Genomic DNA, 23,240 nt, shown 5'->3' on the forward strand with positions numbered 1-23,240 from the left:
CCTGAAGATGGGCCAGACTACATCAAAGTATCAGAATTAAAAAAGTTGAACTGAAAGGCCTGGCTTTAATATCACACACAGAAAATATTTTGTGTGTGATATTATCCTGAAGGTGTTGCTCTGAATTTAAAACGATTCCAAGGACTGATTAGTAATTTGAACTCTAAAGAGCCTGAAGAGAAAATTAATGTACAGTAGTTTCCTCTTCCGCATGTTAAACACCTTTATAAAATATTAAATATTTTTCTAAAACAAACAGGGAAATATGTAGTCCAGGGTTCTTATCCTTTGTTCCAGGTTTGTGGATAGATTGTTGTATTGATTGAATATTGAAAAAAGTTGACACAGTCTCAGGTATTTGGTGTGTGTGTGTGTGTGTGTGGTATTTTTATCTAAACCTTTGCTTTATGTAATTTAAATATTAAATCAATAAATATAAAAATAAATATTAAATATTATATTTTTTTGCAGAGAGGGTTGTGTATTGGAGCTCATCACTGTGTACTGCGAGGCGTCTGCTGCTTCCCAACACATGCTGTATTTACATTTTAACAAACTTGTTTGATAGTATTTTCACCCACATCATAATTATCGGATGGTTAGAGAGAAATCCTATCAAAGCATGGCAAATTCAATTCATTCAGGATACAGTACCTTGGCAGACACTTGCATGCTGTTGTCCTGCATGGTCATAATAGCGTCGGAGATCTTGATGTCAATTGGCTCTATGACTGCTTCGATGTTGAAGGGTCCGTCCAGTCTGTCTGCCACCTGCAACATGGCATCTGTAATAAGACGGAGGCGGATTTTAAATTCTTCTGTTTACACACACACACAAACACACACTCATATCAATGAATTCATTCCGCTCACCATCTGTGCGCCTTAACAATATTCATCGCAAAGCCCTCGGGATGCTGGGCTCCATCACGTGTCTCTGACTATGGGCTATACGTTTTGGTTTAATTTTGGGAGTTCAACAGAGAGTTCACAGCATGGCGCCCAATAATTACAAACAAAAACACGGAAACTGCCGGTACCTTCATCTACGTAAAAACATCCACACAAACAAACAGCGTGAGAGAAAAAAGATAGAGGAACTGCTTGTTAGAGGTTGTGCAACAAGTAGCAAAATAAAATACCAGTGTGCTTAGTTTACAAATATCTTAAACATGGAACAAATCATTTATTTTCATATGCTAATAGCTCCAGATAGAGAATGATAGGACTTCTGATTAAATTCGTCTATTTCCATTGGTATTTCTAAATTGTGAAAAAAATACATGAATAAATTCATAAAATTTATGTCAGGTACAATCAACAAAAATTAACACCAACAACAACAAAAGACACAGAACCCCTAATCACTCCTGATGACTGTGTTTAAAGTGCTCTGAGTGGTCAAGACTAGAAAAGCGCCACGTAAATGCTGTCCATCTCACAGATATTTATGTGTACTGTGTTCTTGTTGGTTGTTGATGAGTTATCCGGACAAGCTACTTCGTAATAGTCTCATTCCCAGACATACCTGTGTACTGTGTCCTTACTTCTACTTGAAAGGTTTCTAATATCACTCCTTTGCAGACGACCCAGTCTCAGACACACCCACATGGATGAAAAAAAGCTAAAAAAAACCTTCAACTACATCATCATCATCCCAGCCAATCAATCAATCTGTCCATCACACCATGAACATCAAAAGTGCCTCTTCATCTCTCACCCAAGCAGAGGTCGTGAGAAAAGCTGTGTTGTCATGTTAGATGACCGGCTCAGCATCTGTCTCTCGGTCGTGCGCTTTGCACTATACAGCATATGAGAAATCTCCCCTGGTGCGGGCCGTGGTTATCACTCGCCTCAACTGCTGCACTGCCCTTCTGGCTGGCCTCCCTTCATGCACAGTTAAACCCTTACAGATGGTCCAGAATGCAGCAGCACCTCTGGTCTTCAGTCAGCCTAAAAGGGGCCACCCCGAATCAAATTCAAGTCACTAATGCTTGCCTACAGAGCAACTTCTGGGTCTTCACCCATCGACTTGAACTCAATCATGCAGGCATATGCTCCGTCCTGGCCGCTGTGGTCCTCCGAGGGCCGTCACCTGGCACTGCCGGTGCCCTCTACCTTCAACAACGTCTTCCAGAGCACCTCCAAACACCGTAACATGACTAACCAACACTCTTTAACTGACACTTATTGAACAGACTTAGCACTTAGTACTTACTTCAAGGTCTCCTACTGCACTAAGCGTCTGCCAAATGAGTAGATGTAATGTAAATCATACGTAAAAAAATAAAAAATCCAAACACAGGAACCATGACCTTATTACGCTTGGCGTGAATCGATGCTTAAAAGACATTACCTGCCTAACTGCCACTTTTCATTTTCATTAAAACAACATGATATTATTATTATCATACAGAGGTGGGGTACTATTGATCATGTCAGACCGGGGGGAGTCCGCAGTGAAAGTAATGTGTTTGACGTTTTCATTATGCTCTGCACCGTCTCTCAAAAAAACGTAATGAAAAGTCCACTAAGTCTTGTTTGAGCGCTTAGCGCTGGTTAAGTGGGAGGGCGGTGATATCAAGAAGACTTCTGTCTCCGGGCGGTGGCATTTACGTGGATGTGGACCAATCAGGAAAAGCCCATTTGCCATGGGGGGGGGGGGGGGTTCCTTACAAAAGAGAAGCAGAAAAACCATTACTCATCCACTGAGCCTTTAGCAGTACAGAAAGGCAGTCTAAATTATTACATCATATTTAACCATGACTTTTGATGTGGACTGATCATTAGCCTCTACCACAGCTTTTTAGGGTTAGGGCTAGGGGGCAAAGCCGGATGATTTTGCATTCTGCTGTGACACTGGTAAAGAGCACAAATTCCACCATGCCTGTACATGTTGACGTAAGCCAGGGCGCAACCCACCTCCTCCCGGCAAAAAGCTCTCAACACTGCTTCTGTTTACATCTGAAAACATTACTTAGTCAATATGATCAATCCTCAAACAAACTACGGGGACTTGATATTATATATTCACTAGATTGGTTATTATTTGTTCAAACTTGCAACCTAATCTAACTGTGACCTTGTTGCTGGAAACCATGGATTTTGTTGAAACAAAAAAATGAATAATATTCATAATTTCATCTTTTTAAGTATTTAATGTCTTACTGTTGTTGTAATAATATCCAGGGGCTCTGTCTCATCCGAGCAGAATTGTGCAACAGCTGCGACACAACCTCAAAGCTGGTGGACAGGCTTTTGGCGTATGATCAGTGGGGTGAAATTTGTGGTTGTGACTTGAATCTGGATCAGACAAGATCAAACGATTATTGTGTAACAGACAAGACTTTAAAGTGTTAATATGTATTCACCTTAAAAAAAAACGGAAGACTGATAATGACAATCCAATCTATACTGGGTAATAGTTTACAAGTTCGTGCTTGAACTTTGCAAAGTAAGCAACTGTCTAACAAGGCTCATGAAATTGATTTAAAACAGAACTAAACCACTCGTTCAAAAGAGCCCAAATGCCGGTGATCCATTTATTTGCCATACTGCACATTTCTAAAATAAATAGTTTGACATTTTGGAAAATGCGAGTTTGATGAGACGATCAATACCACTCCTGTGTTAAAATGCAAGTTTACTTTTGTTTCTCAGTGTGTGTATCTTTGAAGTCACCCAATCCTAATACCTACCCGAGTGTGTTTTTCACAGTAAACTTAATTCCAGCGTTGTTTACGTCTCCTTCTCCCTTACCCTTGCAGACGCATTGTTGCCTTTTTGTGCATCACTGCCGCCAACAATTAGTAAGTGGAACAGTGAACGCAAAGGGAAAATGTAAATGTGCTCACACATGTGAAGGACACAAAGATAGAAGAGGACCTTGCTCTATAGCAATGCTACAGGTCAGAAGCTTGGATGCTGAAAACAGTAGACGATAAATGTAGAAATATATTCAGACTTTACGAATAGAAATTTGACTTGTCAAATTATCCCCCAAACATGTGCAGCTCCTGGGGCATTTGCAAAATGTCACACACCACTTGGTCAGATATTAGGCAAAAGTTGGAAGAATGATGCACTTTAGCATTGGGGTTTAGTTAACTGGACGTATCAAAATGCTAAAATTACTGGTTATAATTCCATTTGTCATGGCTACAGCTGCAACATCAATCTAGTTTTAGATTGGTTTATTATTAAAAATAATAAAAAATTGCGCCAAGGTGTGATTTCTCCTTCCAAATAAACATTTCCATGTATCAGGTTGTGTATGATGTAAGCCAGGCGGGTGCCATTACAGAGCTACAGATAGACCCCCCCCTCTTCTGTCTGTTTGTGGCTGTGCCTCTGAAAGGCACTTATGTTTGTTTACTGTGGAGCCTCAAATTGGGCGTGATGCTCGGTTAGATTTCCATCAGGATCTGGCTGGAGGTCACTGCAGAGGCCCCAACCCGAGTCCTGTGAAGTCTTCAGCTGCTGTGTGTACTGCAGAGTACCGCTCCAATGCTACAGTGGAATTCACTGAGAGCACAGGGAAAATTGTCAGCAATTATGTGGTCATTCCATAAAAGGCTCAAAGACCTAAATGATATCCTCAGATATGTAATGTACATATGAACCAGCCAAATGAACTGTTATCAGAATGGGTTACTTCTACAGTTTATATAACTTTCAAAAATTACGTCACATATATGGGAGCACCTTTTTAAAAATGATGGTCTGTTGATGAAAAACACCTCCAAGTTGAATTACTTCATCATTTAAAGGTTTTTATACTTCCACCTTTTCCTCCTTCTGTTTCCTTTTCTCTGAATCTCGAGCCTGTCCGAGTTACACGTAATGCTCTCAACATCACTCTCAACTATACGACCACTGCTCACGACCCCTTTTGGCTGACAATGATCTCGACTGATATATGTTTTGCTTTTGGAATCAGTTTCACGTAATGATGAAATAATTCATTTGCCTTGCGTATTGACAAATAAATAATCAACTTGTACAACATCTACATCCATCCATCTATCCATTGACTGACACAGTGGGTTGTATTGGCATGGTTGTTTACTGCTGGCTACATGGTGCCAACTTTTTCTTTTTTCCCTCCATCTTTTTGCTTCAGGCTGCAAGGCTGCATGCTTGGTTATTTTCAATTTCATAATGGAAAACATTATTATCTTTTTTCCCCCTCACCCAGAAGGATTTGGAGAGACTCCAACAAACGACCTGCACAGTCCCCTAGGGGCCACGACAATCACTCGCATGTGGATCTGTGACAAATCAACAACTTTAAAGTGAACATGCTTTGAAAAATGAATACAGGGCATTCCGAATTTTCAGCAGCATTTAAAGTTGTTCACGACTGTTTTGTTTCATCATGAGCATTTCTGCTTTCTGCTTTACGATCCCTGTGCTTTGTCAAATTAACCACTTTCGCTGCATTGTCATTTTTTGATGTGGTGAGCAGTGCTGGAGTGTTAAAATAGATACATCCACTCAAGATCAATTTCTGTCATATTATACAATATTCAGCCTGAACTGGTACCTATAAAATGAGTTAAACATACTGACAAAATGTAAGTCTTTGCGCTTGTTTCCTTTAATTAATAATTTTACTGATACAATATCCAGGTACACTGCACATATCCCTGAGATATGATTTTGGATACAAATTTATACAGGTTGGTAAACCTCTAAATCTCTAATGACATCTTCCACGGTTAATCTGATGGCCAAAGGATCTATATGAGTGGGAGTTAATAATTCTCTTGCTCAGTGGCAGAATCACCCTCAGATTTTCAGAGGTGGAAAACTCTGGACTATTTCACACCACTTAAGCCGGACTGGCTCAAGTGAAATGAAACACACAAGACAAGAAACCATACTGGGCTCCGCATGATCGCTCTGCAGTCAATCGGAGGACCAGAGTGTCAAGTCTTGTGCAAATTCAGAGAGAACAGAAATGGTCCATTCAGGCTTAGAATGTGTTCAAAAAATCTTCTTTTCTGACATGGTCTTTTTAAGAGTTTTCAGGCAGATCCCTCTCCTAAATTATGTGAACTGGCAGCTCCTACGTTACTTTGATTCATCTCTTCAATGACAAAGGGGTTGAAAAACTGACTGGGCAATTAAACAGTTCATTTTATATGTGTGTATGGAGGTAGTGATTCTCTTGTTAACTGAATTCATTTAAACCTAGTCCTTTAGAGAATTCCCTTGTCTTTCTGTTTCCATTGAGCTTCAGCAAAAGTTTGTTATTGCAGTAATTGCCCTTCCAGTGTTGATATGGATTGGGGGGTAATTCTGTTGTATTGGAAATTATGAACAAAATGCAATGAGAATTGCAGCCAACTGCCCACAAATACTGTCCCAAGTCTGCCTCATGATTCAGAGTTGCAGAAATAAAAATGGAAAGAATCGCTCCGACCATCTGCCAGTCCGGATCGGAGAAAATGTCTGCAGACAAACACCAAGCCTGTATCCAACATCAGAAGTTGATGACTCCCTGCATAAATTGGCGGTGAAAACCGATTTTCTCCGTTTGCCGGAGGTGGTGTTTCTCCAACATGTTGGAAACTGAACTCGTAGTTTTACAGAATTTATGTATGAATAAGATCCTACGACTGGTCATATGATTAACTGTGGATACTTATCATGAAGACGCTGCAATCTGCATAAGAGACAAAACATTTTTAAATCATAATCGAGAAAATGTTCATTACTTTGTTGTTTTTGGGGGCTTTTTATATAATGGTGGCATTAAATGATAAAGAGAGGGTTTATTCAACAACAAAAACAAAATTTTTCTCCCATTAATCTATAAAATCCCTCAGAATCGAAACATTTTCCTTCCTAACAAGTCTTTTCTGTGTTCTGACAGTAAACAAAAACAACTCCGCCACTGCGTCGTTGATCAGGAGAGTAGCACCATGTCAGGGAGACATCACTGCATCACTGCACATGCTTTGGGGACACAGGTCCCTGTTTACATGCTTGCTGGGAGGAAAACTACACTGGCTTTGTTCAGCGAGCAAATGTGTCACCTACATACAACAGTGTCGCTCTGTGATGCGCTGTTCGTTCTTTTTTTTCAAATGTCTATCACAGCATATGCTTTGCTGATCAAGGCGAGCCTTTTGGAGATGATACCAGTTCAAAATACAGTATGCAAGCCTACACTGAAACTGGAAATCAGGTCCAGATTATAATGGCGTCAATATTTCAACTTTCAAAAACTGTGTGCAATGCATTATTACTAGTTTTGTAGTTTGTTTTAAAGGGATAGTCCAGTGATTTCGAAGTGGGGTTGTATGGTTTACTTATGCATAGTTAACGTGTTACCTTATGGAGATGGTGATCAGCGATGTCATTTTACAGAGTTTGGAGGAGAAGTGGAAGAACCGAAAGTCAGAGTCCCACTGTTGTAGAGGGGACCATCGAAAAAACCTCTTTTTCGCCACATTTAAAACGTTAAATGTTAACTCCGTAAAATGGCATCGCTGATCACCATCTCCATATGGTAACACATAAACTATGCATAAGTAAACCATACAACCCCACTTCGAAATCACTGAACTATCCCTTTAAAGAAGAGGAATGCCTGGAATTAAAAAAAGCCAATATCTTTGGTTGTGCTGCAAACAAAAAACAAAAAAAGACTCCATCATGTCTCCAACGACGTAATAAAAGTACAATGCTAAATCAGTGGGTTACTCCTTCAACGACAGAGAGAACAAGAACTGGGAGACGTGCGACAGTTTTAAAACAATCCATGTCCTCAAATTGCCCCGCAGACTCTATCGTGGGTAAAGCCACGGATTAATTTTTGCCACAGCAGACCTCTGAGCTCTCTGACCTTTCTTTGAAGGGCTCAGTCTCGGTGAATCAAAAACTCAGACATGCAATGAGAGATTACAAACACATCATGCCTCTGCGAACGCTTTCTACAGCACAGTGATGCAATTGTGTTTGACTTAAAGGTACCACAGTATAAAAAATGACTTGGAAGATGTTTCATATTCGTTTAAAATTTACAGTAGCAGGCAGGAAGGAAGGAAAATTAAGCGAGTGAACTCTACATCAGCTTGTTCCCATCAATCATCATCGCATATGGTTTGACACAGCACCATATAATCAATACAAAACCCTTTAAAAGGTACAACTTGCATCCTTCACCATTATTAAACTGACTTTGCACACTCATCCAAAGTGATGCTCCTGTTCATGTCGAAGAAGCCGACTGTTTGCAGATGCAAGCGGTGAATCAATTGCAAAAGAGCCAGTAATTTGCCAACACATCTGTGTGTCTTTGGGGAGGCTCCACAGGCATCCTGTCATGCAGCTGGATTGTAGTTCAGTAACAGCACTAACAAATAGTCCTTGATAAAGCTTTTTATCATCTTCAATTTCATTGGCTCTGTCTGGATTCCTTAAGCTCATTGTAAGTCTTGCATACGGATTCTGCTGTTCCTCACTTATGAACTCTCATGCCTTTTTACATTAACAGTTTTCCCAAAGGCTACAGCTGCTAGACACTAATGCTTCTGCTGTTTATTTTCCTAGTGCTGCCTTGAGATTCTTTGTTATGTTCTTTACACTTGCTTTGGGGAAATACGTCCATTTGCCTTATGGCAGAGAGTTGAGAAGATCCAACTCTCATGTCTGACTGTTACAGGAAGAGAAATGGCTTTCGGTTGAAAATCTATACATTTTCAGAAATGCGCTGGTGACACCACTACGGCAACCAATCAGATTATTGTTTGCCTGGTTGGTCTCATTATTGCTAATAACTTCAACCGTACCAGCAGCTTAAACTCTAGAGTTAGTAATACCGTGAGCGATGTTGTTTATTCTGAGTTCTAAAAGAACAGCGTGGCAGGGTTATGGTGTGGTCACACTATAGCTGCAACAGTTAATCGATTAATCGATTAGTAATTAATAACTAAATTAAACGCCATCTATTTTGATAATCAATTAATCGGTTCAGCTTCTTAAATGTGAATATTTTCTGGTTTCTGGACAGTAAATTGAATATCTTTGGTGTGTGAACAAAACATCTTCTTGGGTTTTGGGAAACACGATGGACATTTTTTTTTAACCATTTTATGGACCAAACCACTAATTGATCAATCGAGAAAATAATCAACAGATTAATCGATTATGAAATATTGTGAGTTGCAGCCGTAGGTCACGAGTAACACGAGGCAAATTTTTCTTGGCAAATGAGAATTTCGCGTCACCCGTGCCAGGCGATGCGAATGGCGCAACGCAAATAATGTGACACAAAATTTGCGTCATTCACTTAACGTGACATGTTGCCGCGAAAACCGATAAGCGCTGAGCGCGATCGGGCAATATTCGCGGATCCTGTGGCCAAACACGCACGAGTACCAGAATACAAATGTCACGTCCAGCCATATGAACTTTGATTCGTCTTCGCGTTGGTGAACATATACGAAATAAACGACTCCCGCTGAAACTGCACATCAGGCCTCGCCGACTCGTCTTTCTGAAAACGTCCTGCAAACTTCAAATACTTATAAGTGCAGATTAAAAAAACAAAACAAGATATAATGTGTTAGCCATTGAGGTTTAGAAATGCTTGTAGGATGAAGTCTTTGACACAGGTAAGCTACGGTAGCTGTCTCCCCCTGTTTCCAGTCTCTATGCCAAGCTAAGAAAGAAAGAAGGATATAATAACATACATATATGTGGAGGCTGTAAAATCACTAAATTAAACATGGCTGTCCATTGGCTGTGGTAACTCATAGCATCACACAGAGGTTATGTTGCTCGTGTATAATGTGTAGCTGCGTAAGCATTCCTGCCACTTACACAGAAAAGCATCATCTTGCAGATTCTGCACAAGCCAATAGCAATTAGAAAGAAATGATACTGGTTCTTGATGATGCTGAGAATATGGAGATCACTTGCACCAAGTTGAGTGAGTCATCCAGCCTTCAGCACTGTGACAGGAAGAAACCCACTGGCTTATTTGTTTCCGTCATGTCTGTTACTGACACCATCAGCTTTCATACTCAGTCAGTTTGAGTATCGGAGTATGTGTGTGCGTGTGTGTCTGCTAAATGCCTCTTTACTTGAATGATGCAGTATTGATGACATACTAAAGGTATCTTCGAGTACAACGAAAAAGCATGTGGATGTGACACTAGGAGGATTTACACATCTTGCAGGCAACGCCACAGGCCAGGTTTCTGCCAAGCTATCTATATTGTTCACGTCAAAACACTGGCAGGCCGTACATCTTCACGACCTCACAGTTTGTCACAGAAAAGTCCTTCTTGGAGGACGGAGAAATAAATTGGTTTGAGTCGTCGTGAACCGCCCGGGTTGTGGGGAGGTCCAGTTACACCGGGACACAATCCACATAATTAAAAAGAAATGAGCAAATAAAATCAATGAGGATTGCTTAAACTGCGGTGTCAAAGGACTCAACAGAGGACAAGCGAAGCCCATATCTCAATCAGGAGGAGTACGGTGTACACAGGCACAGCCGAGTAGGCATGCAATAAGGGAATACAACGGTTTTACAAACCACCTCTCATTTAAAGCTAGAGAGAGTTCATTACATCAACTATAAATCCATTAGAATAGGCGTGACCGTCGCCCAGGCCCCGCTCCCCCTTTACTTTTTGCAACACCTGTCGTTGTTTCCATTCTTGCATGGTACATACACTGACAACGATAGAGATAGAAAAAAGCTGGACTTCTATTTTGTTGTTTTTATCAGCTGAAACGAAAATGTGTACAGTAACTGCCTGTCTGGAGTTTATCATCTCTAGCCAGCTGGCTAATTAAGCTTGAATCCCTCTATCATTCACCCATTCACTAGTGAAATGGATTCATTGATCGAGTGGATGCTGATCCAGGGAGACGAAAACCGTGGATGTCTTAAGCAGAAGTATTTATTATAAGAGCTAAATATTGAGGAGACTTCCGGTTCGCTACACAGATCAACAGGTTCACAGTGTTCGGCGTCCCAAGATAGTCGGCCCATCACCGGTCTCTGTAGTCTATTTAGTTTAGAGTAACGTCGTCATCTCCCCGCGACTATGACACGTCGAGAGAGACTTCAGCTGCTCAATGATTATTTGCCATAGATAAGATGACCCTGCTTGGTGCCTGAGAAGACTCATCTTAAGAGTTTCTCAAGGTAGGATAGACCAAAATTCCTCAACAGCTGCTACATAGACACTAGTTAGCTCAGTAATGAGCAGCAAAGGAAGATTTGGGACATTATCAATCATTTTCATTTTGCGTCATCATTGGGCTCTGTTATGTCAAAAAACATTTCTAATGTGCAGAGAAATGTATCGTGGGATTTGCGGTGGAGAGTGGTGTCGAAGACATCATAAGAGACTAACCCTAATAGAAAAGTCTCTTATGCCAAACATGGCAGTTGTATGACAAATATCCCGCCCCTGACCCCCTTTATAGAGCATTTGCACTGATGTAAGTGCATAGTTGACGCCAATTTGACGGACAGACATGGCAGCTGAGTACAGTCCTGGGATCAGCACCCAGTATTCTCTCATGAGCACCCTGAATGACAGGCACAAAGGGAGGGGCCTGACAGGGACAGTTAAAACTTTTGGGGGATTATTAGGTATGAAACTGCCAATCAGATTTATTTACAATTAAATCTATGGTGCTGAGTCCAATTCAGCACCCGGCCTTACTACATCCCATGCACCTTGCTTTAACACATGAATAAATCTGAAAGCTGGACAGGCAAGTTACAGTTGAGAAGCAGTGACTGGGCAATAGCTGTTATATCACTGATCCTTCTGTGGGTCGCTGGAGGGCTGGAGCCAATCCCAGCTGACATTCGGTGAGAGCAGGGTTACGCACTGGACAGGTCACCAGTCCACGACGGGGCTGACGGTTGGCATATTGTCACAAAAAATCATTCAAGCTCACATTTACACATACGGGTAACAGAGTTGCCAATCAATCTAACATGTGTGTATGATGTCCTTTAGACTGTGGGAGGAAGCTGTACCTCCACACAGAACGGCCCCTCGCTGTGAGGCGACAGTGCAAACCACTGTGCCACCTGTTTATCAAACAGTCAATTCAAATCCGCCATTCATTTTGGCCATTTGCAGTAGAATACATTATGTTACACTGATGTCACTTGCCAGTCGACAATACCATTGATCATGGTGTAAGCTTGACAAACAGTATCGTGTGAATAACAGCGCAAGCCCTTTCTCCCTCTCCCTCTTTTTTTCAGAGAGTTTTTTAACAAGGTGCTGACAAGAAAAATGATAATGATGTGTCTGTCACGATGTGGAGCCTGGTAAATTTGTCATGATGGCAAGTGACGGATGGTCTGGTATCATCCATTGACCAAACCATGAATTCCTTCCCTTGAACATTTGAACGCACACGCACAAACGCGCACACACACACGCACAAACGCGCACACACACACACACACACACACACACACTTAAAAGTCGGGATGCTTTACTGTACATCACTCAGCACAGGTACAAGCGGGAGAATCACAGCCTTTCCCAGGTTTGTGCTCATTGTTCACTGACAGTCTGGAAGGCATCACAGTCACCTCTACACACTGTAAACTACTGTACTGTACATTTGAAACATATGGCACGGATGCTGAGATGATTATTTTCTTCTTCGTGGTCTACATCAAAGTATTCACCAAGGTTGTTGCTGTTTCAGTGGCAAACAAATTGCAGGAATAAACAAAGCATTGGCACATTTCTTCTACTCTCCCCTCAAACGCTGGAAACACTGCAACGTGATACTGTCTAAATCTAAATATACAAACTGCTGGTGTTTATATGCATATGTGTGTATATATATATATATATATATCTATATATATATAGATATATATATATCTATATATGTATTTATAATCATGTACATATTATTTAGTGAGATTGTCTTAAATTCACTCTCAAGTCTTTAGGATATTTGTTTGTCTAGTAACATTTTTTTTGTTTCTCTGTTGTTAATGCTCTATTTTCATAGTGATGTTTCAATGAATAATTTACATTTATTTACAAGGATTGTTTGGATGTCTGCTTTATTTCAATTACCATGATTTACTGACAATGATTTGTTTTCTTCGATTTACTCCGTATCACCTAAATATGCGGTACATCACTTATTTAATCATGTATGTACGATTTTTTTTCAGAAATAAATGTTGCAAAAACCTTTTTGAACTGTTCCACTATTATAAAATGAGGATTGCTCAATTTTGTGCATGAGGGGTTGAGTGTCGGGGATCATTATCACTTATAATAAAGATAGTTTTCAGTAAAAGCTGGGCACAAATGTTATTTTTTTTATTGCAGAAATGTCACTGATTAAGCTGGATTCAGAAAGATAAAAGAGCTCACTCTTCTCTCTTGGTGTGTAAGTTTAAAACTAAACAAAAAGCCTCCTTTCTCTTCTAGTCCAACCAATCAATGCTGTCAATAGTGACATTTAAGCACGGACAAAGTTCACAGGTAAATGCCATTGAGGGTTCTTAAAAATTTGAAGGTCGTGTCTCTTATCTAACCTTCTCTAATAAGTGATGATTTGAAGGGATGACAATGACAGACCGTGCACGGGCTCAATCCATAAATTTCTATAATGCAAAGATGTGCTCCACTGGTGAGAACTGACCTGTGATACATTTAGAAGTTGTCTCTGAAAGGCAAATCAATATTTCTTGCCAGCTGCATAGTAAGCAAATCGAAGTTCTTTAGCAACAGATAATGAATACAAAATGTCAGTAGACATCAAAAATGAGTCTTTCATGGTGAAAATAATCATCCCTTGGGTTCAACATTTCTAATTATACTCTAAACAACGCTGTCTTTACACAGTGAAGAAAGCGACAAGGCAACATCTGCACAAAAAATGGTTCAAAAATTCAAAAATCCACTTCTTTCTTGCACCTCAAGGGTTTTTTTGTCTAACCACATTCATCAGTATGTTCCAACAACAGCTTTTCCCATTACTGTCAAGCACGGCGTCCCAACGCGGCAATAGATTTGCCTCTTCTCAACCGAACAAGACACTAACTTTTTAACACGTCACAAAGCTGTGAGACATTTCATTCAGTGCACGGGGGCCTGTGTTGATCCGAGACCTCAGACATGCCATCGGAGAGAACAAGCGGCACGTCATCTGATGGTTTCTCTGACGACAGGCCTGTCACAAAACAGCCAAAAGCTCAGAAGTGTAGTTCACTTGACACACAGTCTTCAGGGATGTTGCTTAAAAAAAACAGTCGCCCCCATTGAAAAAAATAAAATAAAATCTGTTAGCATGGGTGGGAGGATGGGATTGGGGTACATAACAAATAAAGCATTGGCCTAAAAAAGATCCAGAGGGAACACTCTATGTGCCTCCTCTGTATCCATTTAACAGGAGGGCTTACAGCAGCCAGCTACTTACAGCCTAACTGAAGTGCTATATTACTCACCAAGCTCAGCTGGAAACACTATAGAAAATGTGTTTGCCTAGGATCTGCTCTCCTTTATCAATCCCAAACAGCAGGGACCAAAGCTTTAAGCTGTATGCCAGGGTTCCAGCAATAGCGAACGTTTCAGACAGGGGGGAAAAAAGAGAAAAAGAGGGAATGGTTGCACAAATAAGATTTCAGTTTTGTCTCTGTAAATCCTTTAAAGCGGAATCTAACACAGCGCATCCTCAATTCCCGCAGAGACCATTCAAAGACACTTGGAAAAGTAAAACATGCAGACTTGGAGGGGCAAGTGTGCGCGCACGCAGACAGACGGACAGATTTCAAAAAGAAAAGGAGACATGGGAGTATTGGTGTTCCGTTTTCCGTTCTTACCGATGAAGAGGTTCCATTCAGGATCGAGGTCTGCCTGGTTTGCAAGACAGCCCCTCATGACGTTGTGACAGTAGTTGTGACAGGGTTTCAGCCCAGGCATGCTGCGGCAGTACGGACAGTACAGCATCTTGGTCAAGGCTCTGACGCACGCTGGAGCTACGTTCACCTGTGAAGCAGAGAGATGTGCTACAGTTACGTCAAGTCTGATCAAGCTCATTGAACCTCAGCATTAGTTGTGACGGGATGCGCAGAGTCCTACAATGGCGAGGGGGGGGGGTTGATTAAACAGGATGAAGTGATATTTTCAGATTTTTATAAAACATCACTTTCACTGAAACGACAGTTAGTGCAGAAAAAAAAAGGGCAGCTATAGTGAGGAGCTTCAAGTCAACATCTCCACACTCCACCACATCTTCTGAAGCTTGAGATGTGACAACCCACCAGATAATTCTCTGAGATAAGACGAGGTTTACAACTCTGGCCGTGCCGATCCCATGTGAAGGGCCGTGCCTGTTTTAGCGCCACGTCATTGTACCAGCTTGAGGGAGAGCAACGGGATTCTCACAGAGGTGGGGATGCAGAACGGAGAGCACATCTGATAATTGGCCTGTCAGCCTTTGTATTCATGCTTGACTTTAGATCGTGTCCAGCCCGCACTCATGAGACTTCTGGAGTGTCAGTGTGAGTGTGTGCAGGGAAATTTTGGCAATTCCGCCGCGGTCATACGAAGGAAGACGGCCCAAGCTACCAATCACTGACAATACTATCTCAAAAATAAATGGTTGAGAAATTATATTTAAGTGTAATTCAATAATGCGATGTCCATTCATCGGAGAAGAACATTGGTTGATTTTTTCCAAAGTCGAATCACAAATTGACAGTATGTATTGCCCCCGCAACCTGATTTTAAAAGACTTTTGATGGAAAATAAAAAAGAGCTCAACAGAACAGATGAGCAATAAATGCATTATTTGTTCAATTTTCTTTTCCTTTGATTTCACTTTTTTTTTTTCCTGTTTTCACTCAGAAGTGGTTTGTGACATTCAAAGTCCAAACTTTTTCACATTTTTCGTGTTATTCGTATAATATTTGACCATTTCTTTAACGTTTGTTAATATCAATAGTGCTGAAAGAAAGATAGAAAAAAGAAATACATGGAGTCAAACTGCACCAAGTCAGGAGATGAAAAGAAAAAACAACCACCAACAACACCAGTGCACATTTGTAGCTCCATGGCAACATCAGAGGCTTTGCTCTGACACTACATCCAGCTTCAGTCTGCTTCTCACATCGCAGGTTGTCTTTGATTTTTCTTGGTACAATGACCACACCATCTGTGTGTGTGTGTGTGTGTGTGTGTGTGACAGAGAGAGAGTGAGAGAAGAATAAGGGAAAGGAGGCGAGAGAGACTGTGAGGGGGAAGACGGATACGCACGATATTAGTGTGTTTGCTTCCGCTGCCGCCTGGCAGCCGGCAACAAGGATCACATAAACAATCTTTGACATTAGCAATCTGCCACCGACGTCTTGTACGACGGCCATTAAACTAGGCTGCTGGCTGTCAGTTCCGGCGCAGCACGTCTTCTTCTGGGATGTGTTCTCGTAAATCGTTCACATCGGGCTGGGAGTGTAGTTAACACGTGGGAATTTTTCTACAAACAAGGTTTGATTTGATTTGATTGGACACATTTCACAGCTGACATGCATAGAAGCCATGTGTCAGGATACTGTGGCATTTATGTTGGAAACGGGTAGGGGGAAAAAAAGGGGACATTGAGTGATTTATTTATGTACCATATTTGTCAACATTAAAAGCATCTCCTATGAAGATGTATTTTATATTATTACATATACATTTATATACATTATATCGTCATTAATTGCGTGATTATGTGCCAAGCCTCCACCGACGGTTGCCCGTGAGATGTGTTATAGTTGATACAAATACATTAATAAACACATCTGCTCAGAGTTACGTTATATTGCTAAAAAAAGACATTTAATAGATCTTTATATGTTTGCTAAACGGGCTTAAAACGTTGCATTTGATTACCAAATTTCCCCTGGAGTGAGTACAAAAAGAGAGAAAGAAGAGCAGAACAGAGATACAGCAGGCGGAGGAGAAAGCTAAAGACGCTGCCAAAGATGCCGAGAAACAAACACCCAGGAGGCAGTGAGACCGATACAGATGAAACAGACGGAGGGAAGACCGGACAAGACACTAGCAGACAAGCAGAAGGAACGGGCAGGTGCTACAGCCACATTTGGACAGAGAAGCTGAACCAGCATGCCAATCACAGCGTTTGCTTTGGAAAGAAAAGCTTTCCGTGTCCTAAAACTTTACTTGCAACTTTCACATTTAATGACTTTTATGAAAACACATTTTTGAAAGGGGTAGGCAATACTTTGTGAGCAGATTATAGAAAAGGAACTACTTAAATTTGACGTTCTATTCATGAATGTATTGACTCACAGAGCTTGTACATTCTGTCTGCACAATCTCCAGAGACGGCCCACATGTGGCTTTAACCTTTATATCTCAGTCTAGTCTCTCTTTGTCTTCACTTTACTTTCTGTATTGACAAAATCAGCTTCACACCAAGAAATCCATTCATCAGTCTACTGTAACTGAGGGATGAGACATTTTTTAGATTACACTCGGACTTCCACTCGCATCCGCGTGCATCTCCAGCGTTCTCGCTGCCTCTCTTCCTCGTCGATGGCTGAAACCACACAGATTAAATTCAACATTTTACTATCAAGCCATTTGAATCATTTCATTTTACCGGATGATTTGCATATAAATATATTTGTGAGAGTGATGAAGGAAAGAGAGAGGGAGACTTTGTCCCTTTTGTTTTTCTCTGTTGGCTAAACCGGGTGCAGTCACTACACCAAGGCAAAGAGATTAAATCCAGTTTAAACTGAAACTCTACAATCATAAAAAGAAAAAAATAATCCACATGATGACTTTGGAATACACTCGTTAAATAAATTCACTGTTCCACAGCTATGGTATGAATAATGACTGGCATTACAGAGCGGCCTCACAAAAATCTATTATAGTGCATCATCTACTTTACACCAGAAAACAATATCATTCTGTTCAATTTAATACCATGATACTTTTTCTTCCATATTGTCCAATAGAGTTCAGCATTTATTCATGAGAATATTGAATAATAAGTTCTGGGATTAATCTGTTTCTGTCAACTCAATTAAACTCGGCCCAGTTTCTCGACAGCCAATTTAGGAGGCATGGAGAAAACACTGGGAGACTTTTCTCAAGTATAGACCTGCTCAAACTATACTCTGTATATCCAGTGTGGCTCTTTTAGTGGCAACCAAAGAAATATATATTACTACAAATAGCAAAAGTGTTTTAAAACTGCCCTTGAGCTTTGTGAGCCTCTGGAAAATTTGTAATAAAATGGTTCCTTCTAATTACCTTGCAGGCATCTTTACATTATTGCAGTGGCTGTGCCCAGGAGTCGCCGGGTGCCCTGGATGAAACATAATCTGATAATCTTGTTGGCACTTATGTACAGTCGAGGAGATGGAATATTTAACACTAGGCTGGGGAGATGTGTCAGATAGGAGAGTGAGATTATAACACTACTCAACTGATGTTTAAGTGCTGCTGGGAGAGCGTGTTGTTTGTCTGTGAGTCGGTGCGTGAGTTTTGCAGGGGGATGACGGAATTATTCAGAGCCTTTCACTTTAGTATATGCAGTAATGCTGCAGTGTAAAAGAAGAGCTACATGAAAAAGTACTGTAATGAAAAATGCCTCTTATGTAAAAGTATTGAAGCAAAATATCAAAAGGAAAAGTACTCATTATGTACCAAAAATTACTGAAGCATATTATACTATATGATTTTAATGACATATATGACCCAAATTTCCCCATTGTGGGAAGGAAAAGGAATATCTTAGATGGAACTAATTGTACTGCTGGGTAGTCAATTCTCCACTGAAACTTTATATTTTAAAAAACCTTACAGATATCTTGTAGGTAAATTCCTAATATGCAAAGTAACTGTCAAATTAATGAAATGGCGTCACACGAACAATATGTACCTATGCACTTCAGCAGTGTGGAATAATAAATAATAACAAAGCTACATGGTGTTGTAAATACCGATGTATTTTTGCTCAAGTAAAAATTTTAAATGTCAGACCTATATTTGTGTTAAAATATATTTCCACAATGTTGAACGAGCATGTTTTACCTAAGTACGGTGCCTGAGTGGTTGCACTTTGAGGAACAAGAGTGGGGTGAGGCATAATCAGCGGCCCACTCATTATCCTGGTGCTTTGAAAGAGCAGCTTGAAGTTGTCAGCCAGACTCCTGATGTGAGCATTAACTTTATTGAGGAGTAATAAGCCTGAGCAATAATAAAGCAAGCCAATTCCAAATTCATCCCATAAAGGCCACAGTCGGGAGCCATTACACTCACCTGAATCGAACATCGGCAATCCAACAAATCCAAGATAGCTAAATCATTATCATGAAAAGATAAGGCTCAGTATTAAGATGAGCGATAACTCTAAAATACGCTCCTAAGACTGCATCACCTTGTCTTTCCCACAGGGTCTTGTCATGCACATATGGCGTGAACTCCCTTTAGGGGCAACCGAGTGGGAAGAGCACAGACGATGGAAATTGCTTTGTGTCACCAAGTAATGAAGTCGTGAGAAATGACAATGACTTTGCGAGTTACCAAGGCCAATCAAGGGGAACACTTGTGGGACAGTGAGGCCGTCGCCCCAAAAAAATGTCTATAGTTCTGTCATAATTATTGTGACAGGTTACATTGCCATGTGCTGATTGGACATGGATGTAAGACTACACTGCCTTCCCAGTGTCCCCGCTCAATTCCACAGCCATTAGTGTCAATGGCAATAACAATTATCTGTCACTATGCAAATCAAGACTACCATCTGCCAATGAGCAACATGTGCCGGGTTGAATCTACTAAACATCTAGAAGCTAAATTAATGTTTTTCTAACCACACTCATTTTAAATTACCACCTCACAGTCATACGCCTCCGCCAAAACAGTTCAATCGTAGGATGGAACATTATGACCTCACAGTCAATTCGCTTTTTTGTATAGCATGAGAATATACTTGATTTATGGCCAAATGTGTGTTTTTAGTGGCCACAGTGACATTGACATCCCGCAGCCAAAATCTAATCACCATTGAGTCCATAGTGAACTAGGTTTGTACCAAATTAGAAGAAGTTCTCTCAAGCCCTTACTGAGATATCACATTCACATGGGACGGACAGACCTGACAGACAACACGGAAACATGATGCCTTTGGTCACTGCTGTCCGCCGCTGCGGGGATGTAAAAAAGACGAGCAAACAGGAGAGAAGTCAAGAATCGTCTTCAGCTAGGCAGATGATACCCTTTGTCTTTGGTTGAGTTCAAAGATCTCTTCATCAAATACATCTTTTATGCAGTAGAATTTGCATTACATTTTGTCTGCCTTTGCTTTATGTAGAAACACCTCATAAAGCAAAGCTGCTTTTTCTCACACACTGTAAGATTTGTTATGTAAATAATCATACTCAGGCAAACGTTTTCCCTATAATTTCTCTCTGTAAGATATACCCACTAAAATGAGTTTTAGAGAGATATATTGTACATGTTCTCCATTACATTTAGCTGTCTAACTTGACTTATTTGCACATCTGATGAGCTCATAAAATGTGATGCCTTGTTAAAGTTTACACCTAGTGGAGTAGTTAGATCAGATACACTTACAACTTAAACAGAAGGTGCATTTATGAGTAGCACTGGAAACACTGATGGGATAAAAGTCTGAGGAATGTTTTCTACTAAGCAATAGTATATGTCAACGATTCTTAAATAAGAGAAACATTTTACTGGAGGCAGAGATTAGGGAAAAACATACTGTAGATAATGTTTTTAACATTCCCGAAGCAAAAACAAAAAAAGATTTCGCAAGAACAAAAACAGATTTAGTATCGTAAATATTTATGAATCCATGGTGAGATGTTTGTGTGTTGCATCAAAAGCTAATAGTGAACATACATCAATTTTCATGAGCCATTGTTCAATGTACTCCTACTTGTACTTCTCGAGGTCACGGTGAAATTTAAAGAGTAAATTAAAGCAAACAATGGCATTGTTTTATCATTTGAAGACAAAATTATTAAAAACTTGTTAATAAAGCTTGTGCAAAACGAGTCCTTGCAGAAAACAAGAGGCCACAAAAGGGGCTTCAGGAACATGGGGACATATTTTTTCAGGATGAACAAAGCTCTGTTGTAATGGCTTGCAAAGTTGTTCTCTCCGAAAACGTATTGCTTTCCTTTAACCATGAATGTGATCTGACCTTAGCCAAGTCACCTAAACATAGCCACATCTTAATCACAAGGTTGCCAGAGCAGAAAATGCTCATACGGTGTGGGTCCTCGTGGAAGGTGCCTGCAATTGGCCTATTTTGTTGTTAAAGTGTGCAAATTCCTGGGATATACATGTACAGTATATCATTTTAAAAGTACTTTAAAACAGTTAACCCTGGTTCAAATTATTAATTATTGTTCAAGTTGTGTACACCATATATTCAGATACTCAGAAAGCGGCTGCATATTTGAATCCAGCTGAATTGCATTTGTGTATTTCTTGGTAACGCACTAGTTTGCTAGAACAGCATTACAAATACGCACATAAATAGATACATTTAGAGAAGTAATGGGTAGTTAAATTGGAAAACCTGAGATAAATATTAATCTTTGAGTAGACAAAATCACAGACGGCACGCAGGATGACAGTGGATGCACTCAAGTTGTCGTTGATAATAAAACACGGTCTGTAGCACTTTGTACAAATAACATCTCCTTTTCTGTGCCTCTCTGTGACCTTTAGACTCTCTCCCCTCAGCATGTTAAATGTAACATGGAGCCAAAGATAATTCCATAGAAGCTGCACTATATTCTGTTGCTGTCAACCCGATGAATGTCTCAAACTGACAGAGCAACCCACATGTGAGCAGCTGCGCGTCCAGGAAACAACGTGGCGGAACTCGGCGGGTCCCTGTGACCCACACGAGTCAGCTCAAGTGTCTGTCTCCGGATCGCCCGTTGATCTGCCCTGACACACACCATGTAACGTGGCTTGTCTGGAGCAGCGGTTGGGACTGTTTCTTTAATTTACCAAGACAAGTGCAAACACATTAAAAGCCCAAGCCCACGCTGCTCAATGACTGGGGACAGCGTACCACGAGTCATTCCCCATCTCCAATGGGAGCAAACCCTCCATGCACTATACCGTTATCCATCTGCCGTGCTGCCACCTGGATTAAAGCACAGCACTCACCCTGTGTCCATCTGACTCTGAAGGTCTGCAGCCCAGACGGGATGTCAGGGGCAAACCGGTTTCCTGCGGCTGCCAAGAAACCTCTGGACAAATGTGACAACATTGGTGATGACAACCTGCTCCAAGTGCTTGTTAAATAAAGATGTGGTGCCACGGACTTTCAAACAAGGTGCAAAGACGAAGTCATAGGGTTTGATCTGAGTTGGTACAGTCTGGTGATGTGACATATTGTCACAAATTGTTGGATAAGACAGATGAGTAGGGTTTTTTTTCTTCTTCTTTTAAAATATGATGGATATTTTCCTAATTTTTTTGTCAACCTCCCATCCTTTGTATTTAGTTCTATATGTCCTACCACTTGGTATCAGGCCGACTGAGTCTATATCTTTTAGACTTCTCAGTACAAGATAAAGGGGAGCATATACTGTACAGAGGAGTGCACTGTACAGTACATTTCTTTATTATCCTTTCATATCATGTCCTTGCATTTCCGACCACATGCTGTCCCTCATTTTTGCAGTTCACCACAGATCAAAATCTTTTAATTAAACGGGACATCTTTGGTGCAGCACATTTCCCGATTACGTGCCAACCTTTTTGAGCCAGTTGCCATCTGCTGTCACAGCACCGTAGCTGAGGCCTTATCCCCGGCAAGCTGTGTGAGCTGTGAGCCAGCAGAAGGAGACAGACAGCGAGGGAGGCAGACGGAGGAGAATGAATGGAGAGGGAAGTTTGTCTGCCGCATCTGTCAAGTGTACCTCAACTGAGAAACATGAATGGACCACGCTCTCACATGGACGGGGTCATTTAATCTGCCCCGCGCAAAACCTGCTGTCAAACTGCTCTAGTCCACTATGTGGTTGTGTAGCATATCAATGACAAACACTGAACTACATTCTTTCTCATATTGTCTTTGCCCTTCCTCAACCAGAGGTGGTGTCTCGTCAATAAGTAAAACTGAAAAAAAACAAAACTGAAAAAGACGGCAGCCAAGTCCACTGGTATTGCTTCACTTTAACAAAGAGCACAACTTGT

General features: G+C 40.7%; 1 protein-coding gene across 3 annotated transcripts in view; it reads right to left on the reverse strand.

Annotated features, from left to right (window-relative positions):
• gpc6a (glypican 6a) overlaps window positions 1–23,240 on the reverse strand; it is a 140,588-nt gene that overhangs the window by 27,367 nt on the left and 89,981 nt on the right. For all 3 annotated transcript variants that reach the window (XM_035628093.2, XM_035628091.2, XM_035628092.2), the window contains exons 4-5: window positions 14,852–15,017; window positions 655–785 (exon numbers count right to left, since the gene is read on the reverse strand). In XM_035628093.2, coding sequence (XP_035483986.2) covers window positions 655–785; window positions 14,852–15,017 — 297 coding nt within the window. The remainder of the gene's footprint in view (window positions 1–654; window positions 786–14,851; window positions 15,018–23,240) is intronic.

This window comes from Scophthalmus maximus, chromosome 4 (assembly GCF_022379125.1).
Source record: "Scophthalmus maximus strain ysfricsl-2021 chromosome 4, ASM2237912v1, whole genome shotgun sequence".
Taxonomy (NCBI): Eukaryota; Metazoa; Chordata; class Actinopteri; order Pleuronectiformes; family Scophthalmidae; genus Scophthalmus; species Scophthalmus maximus.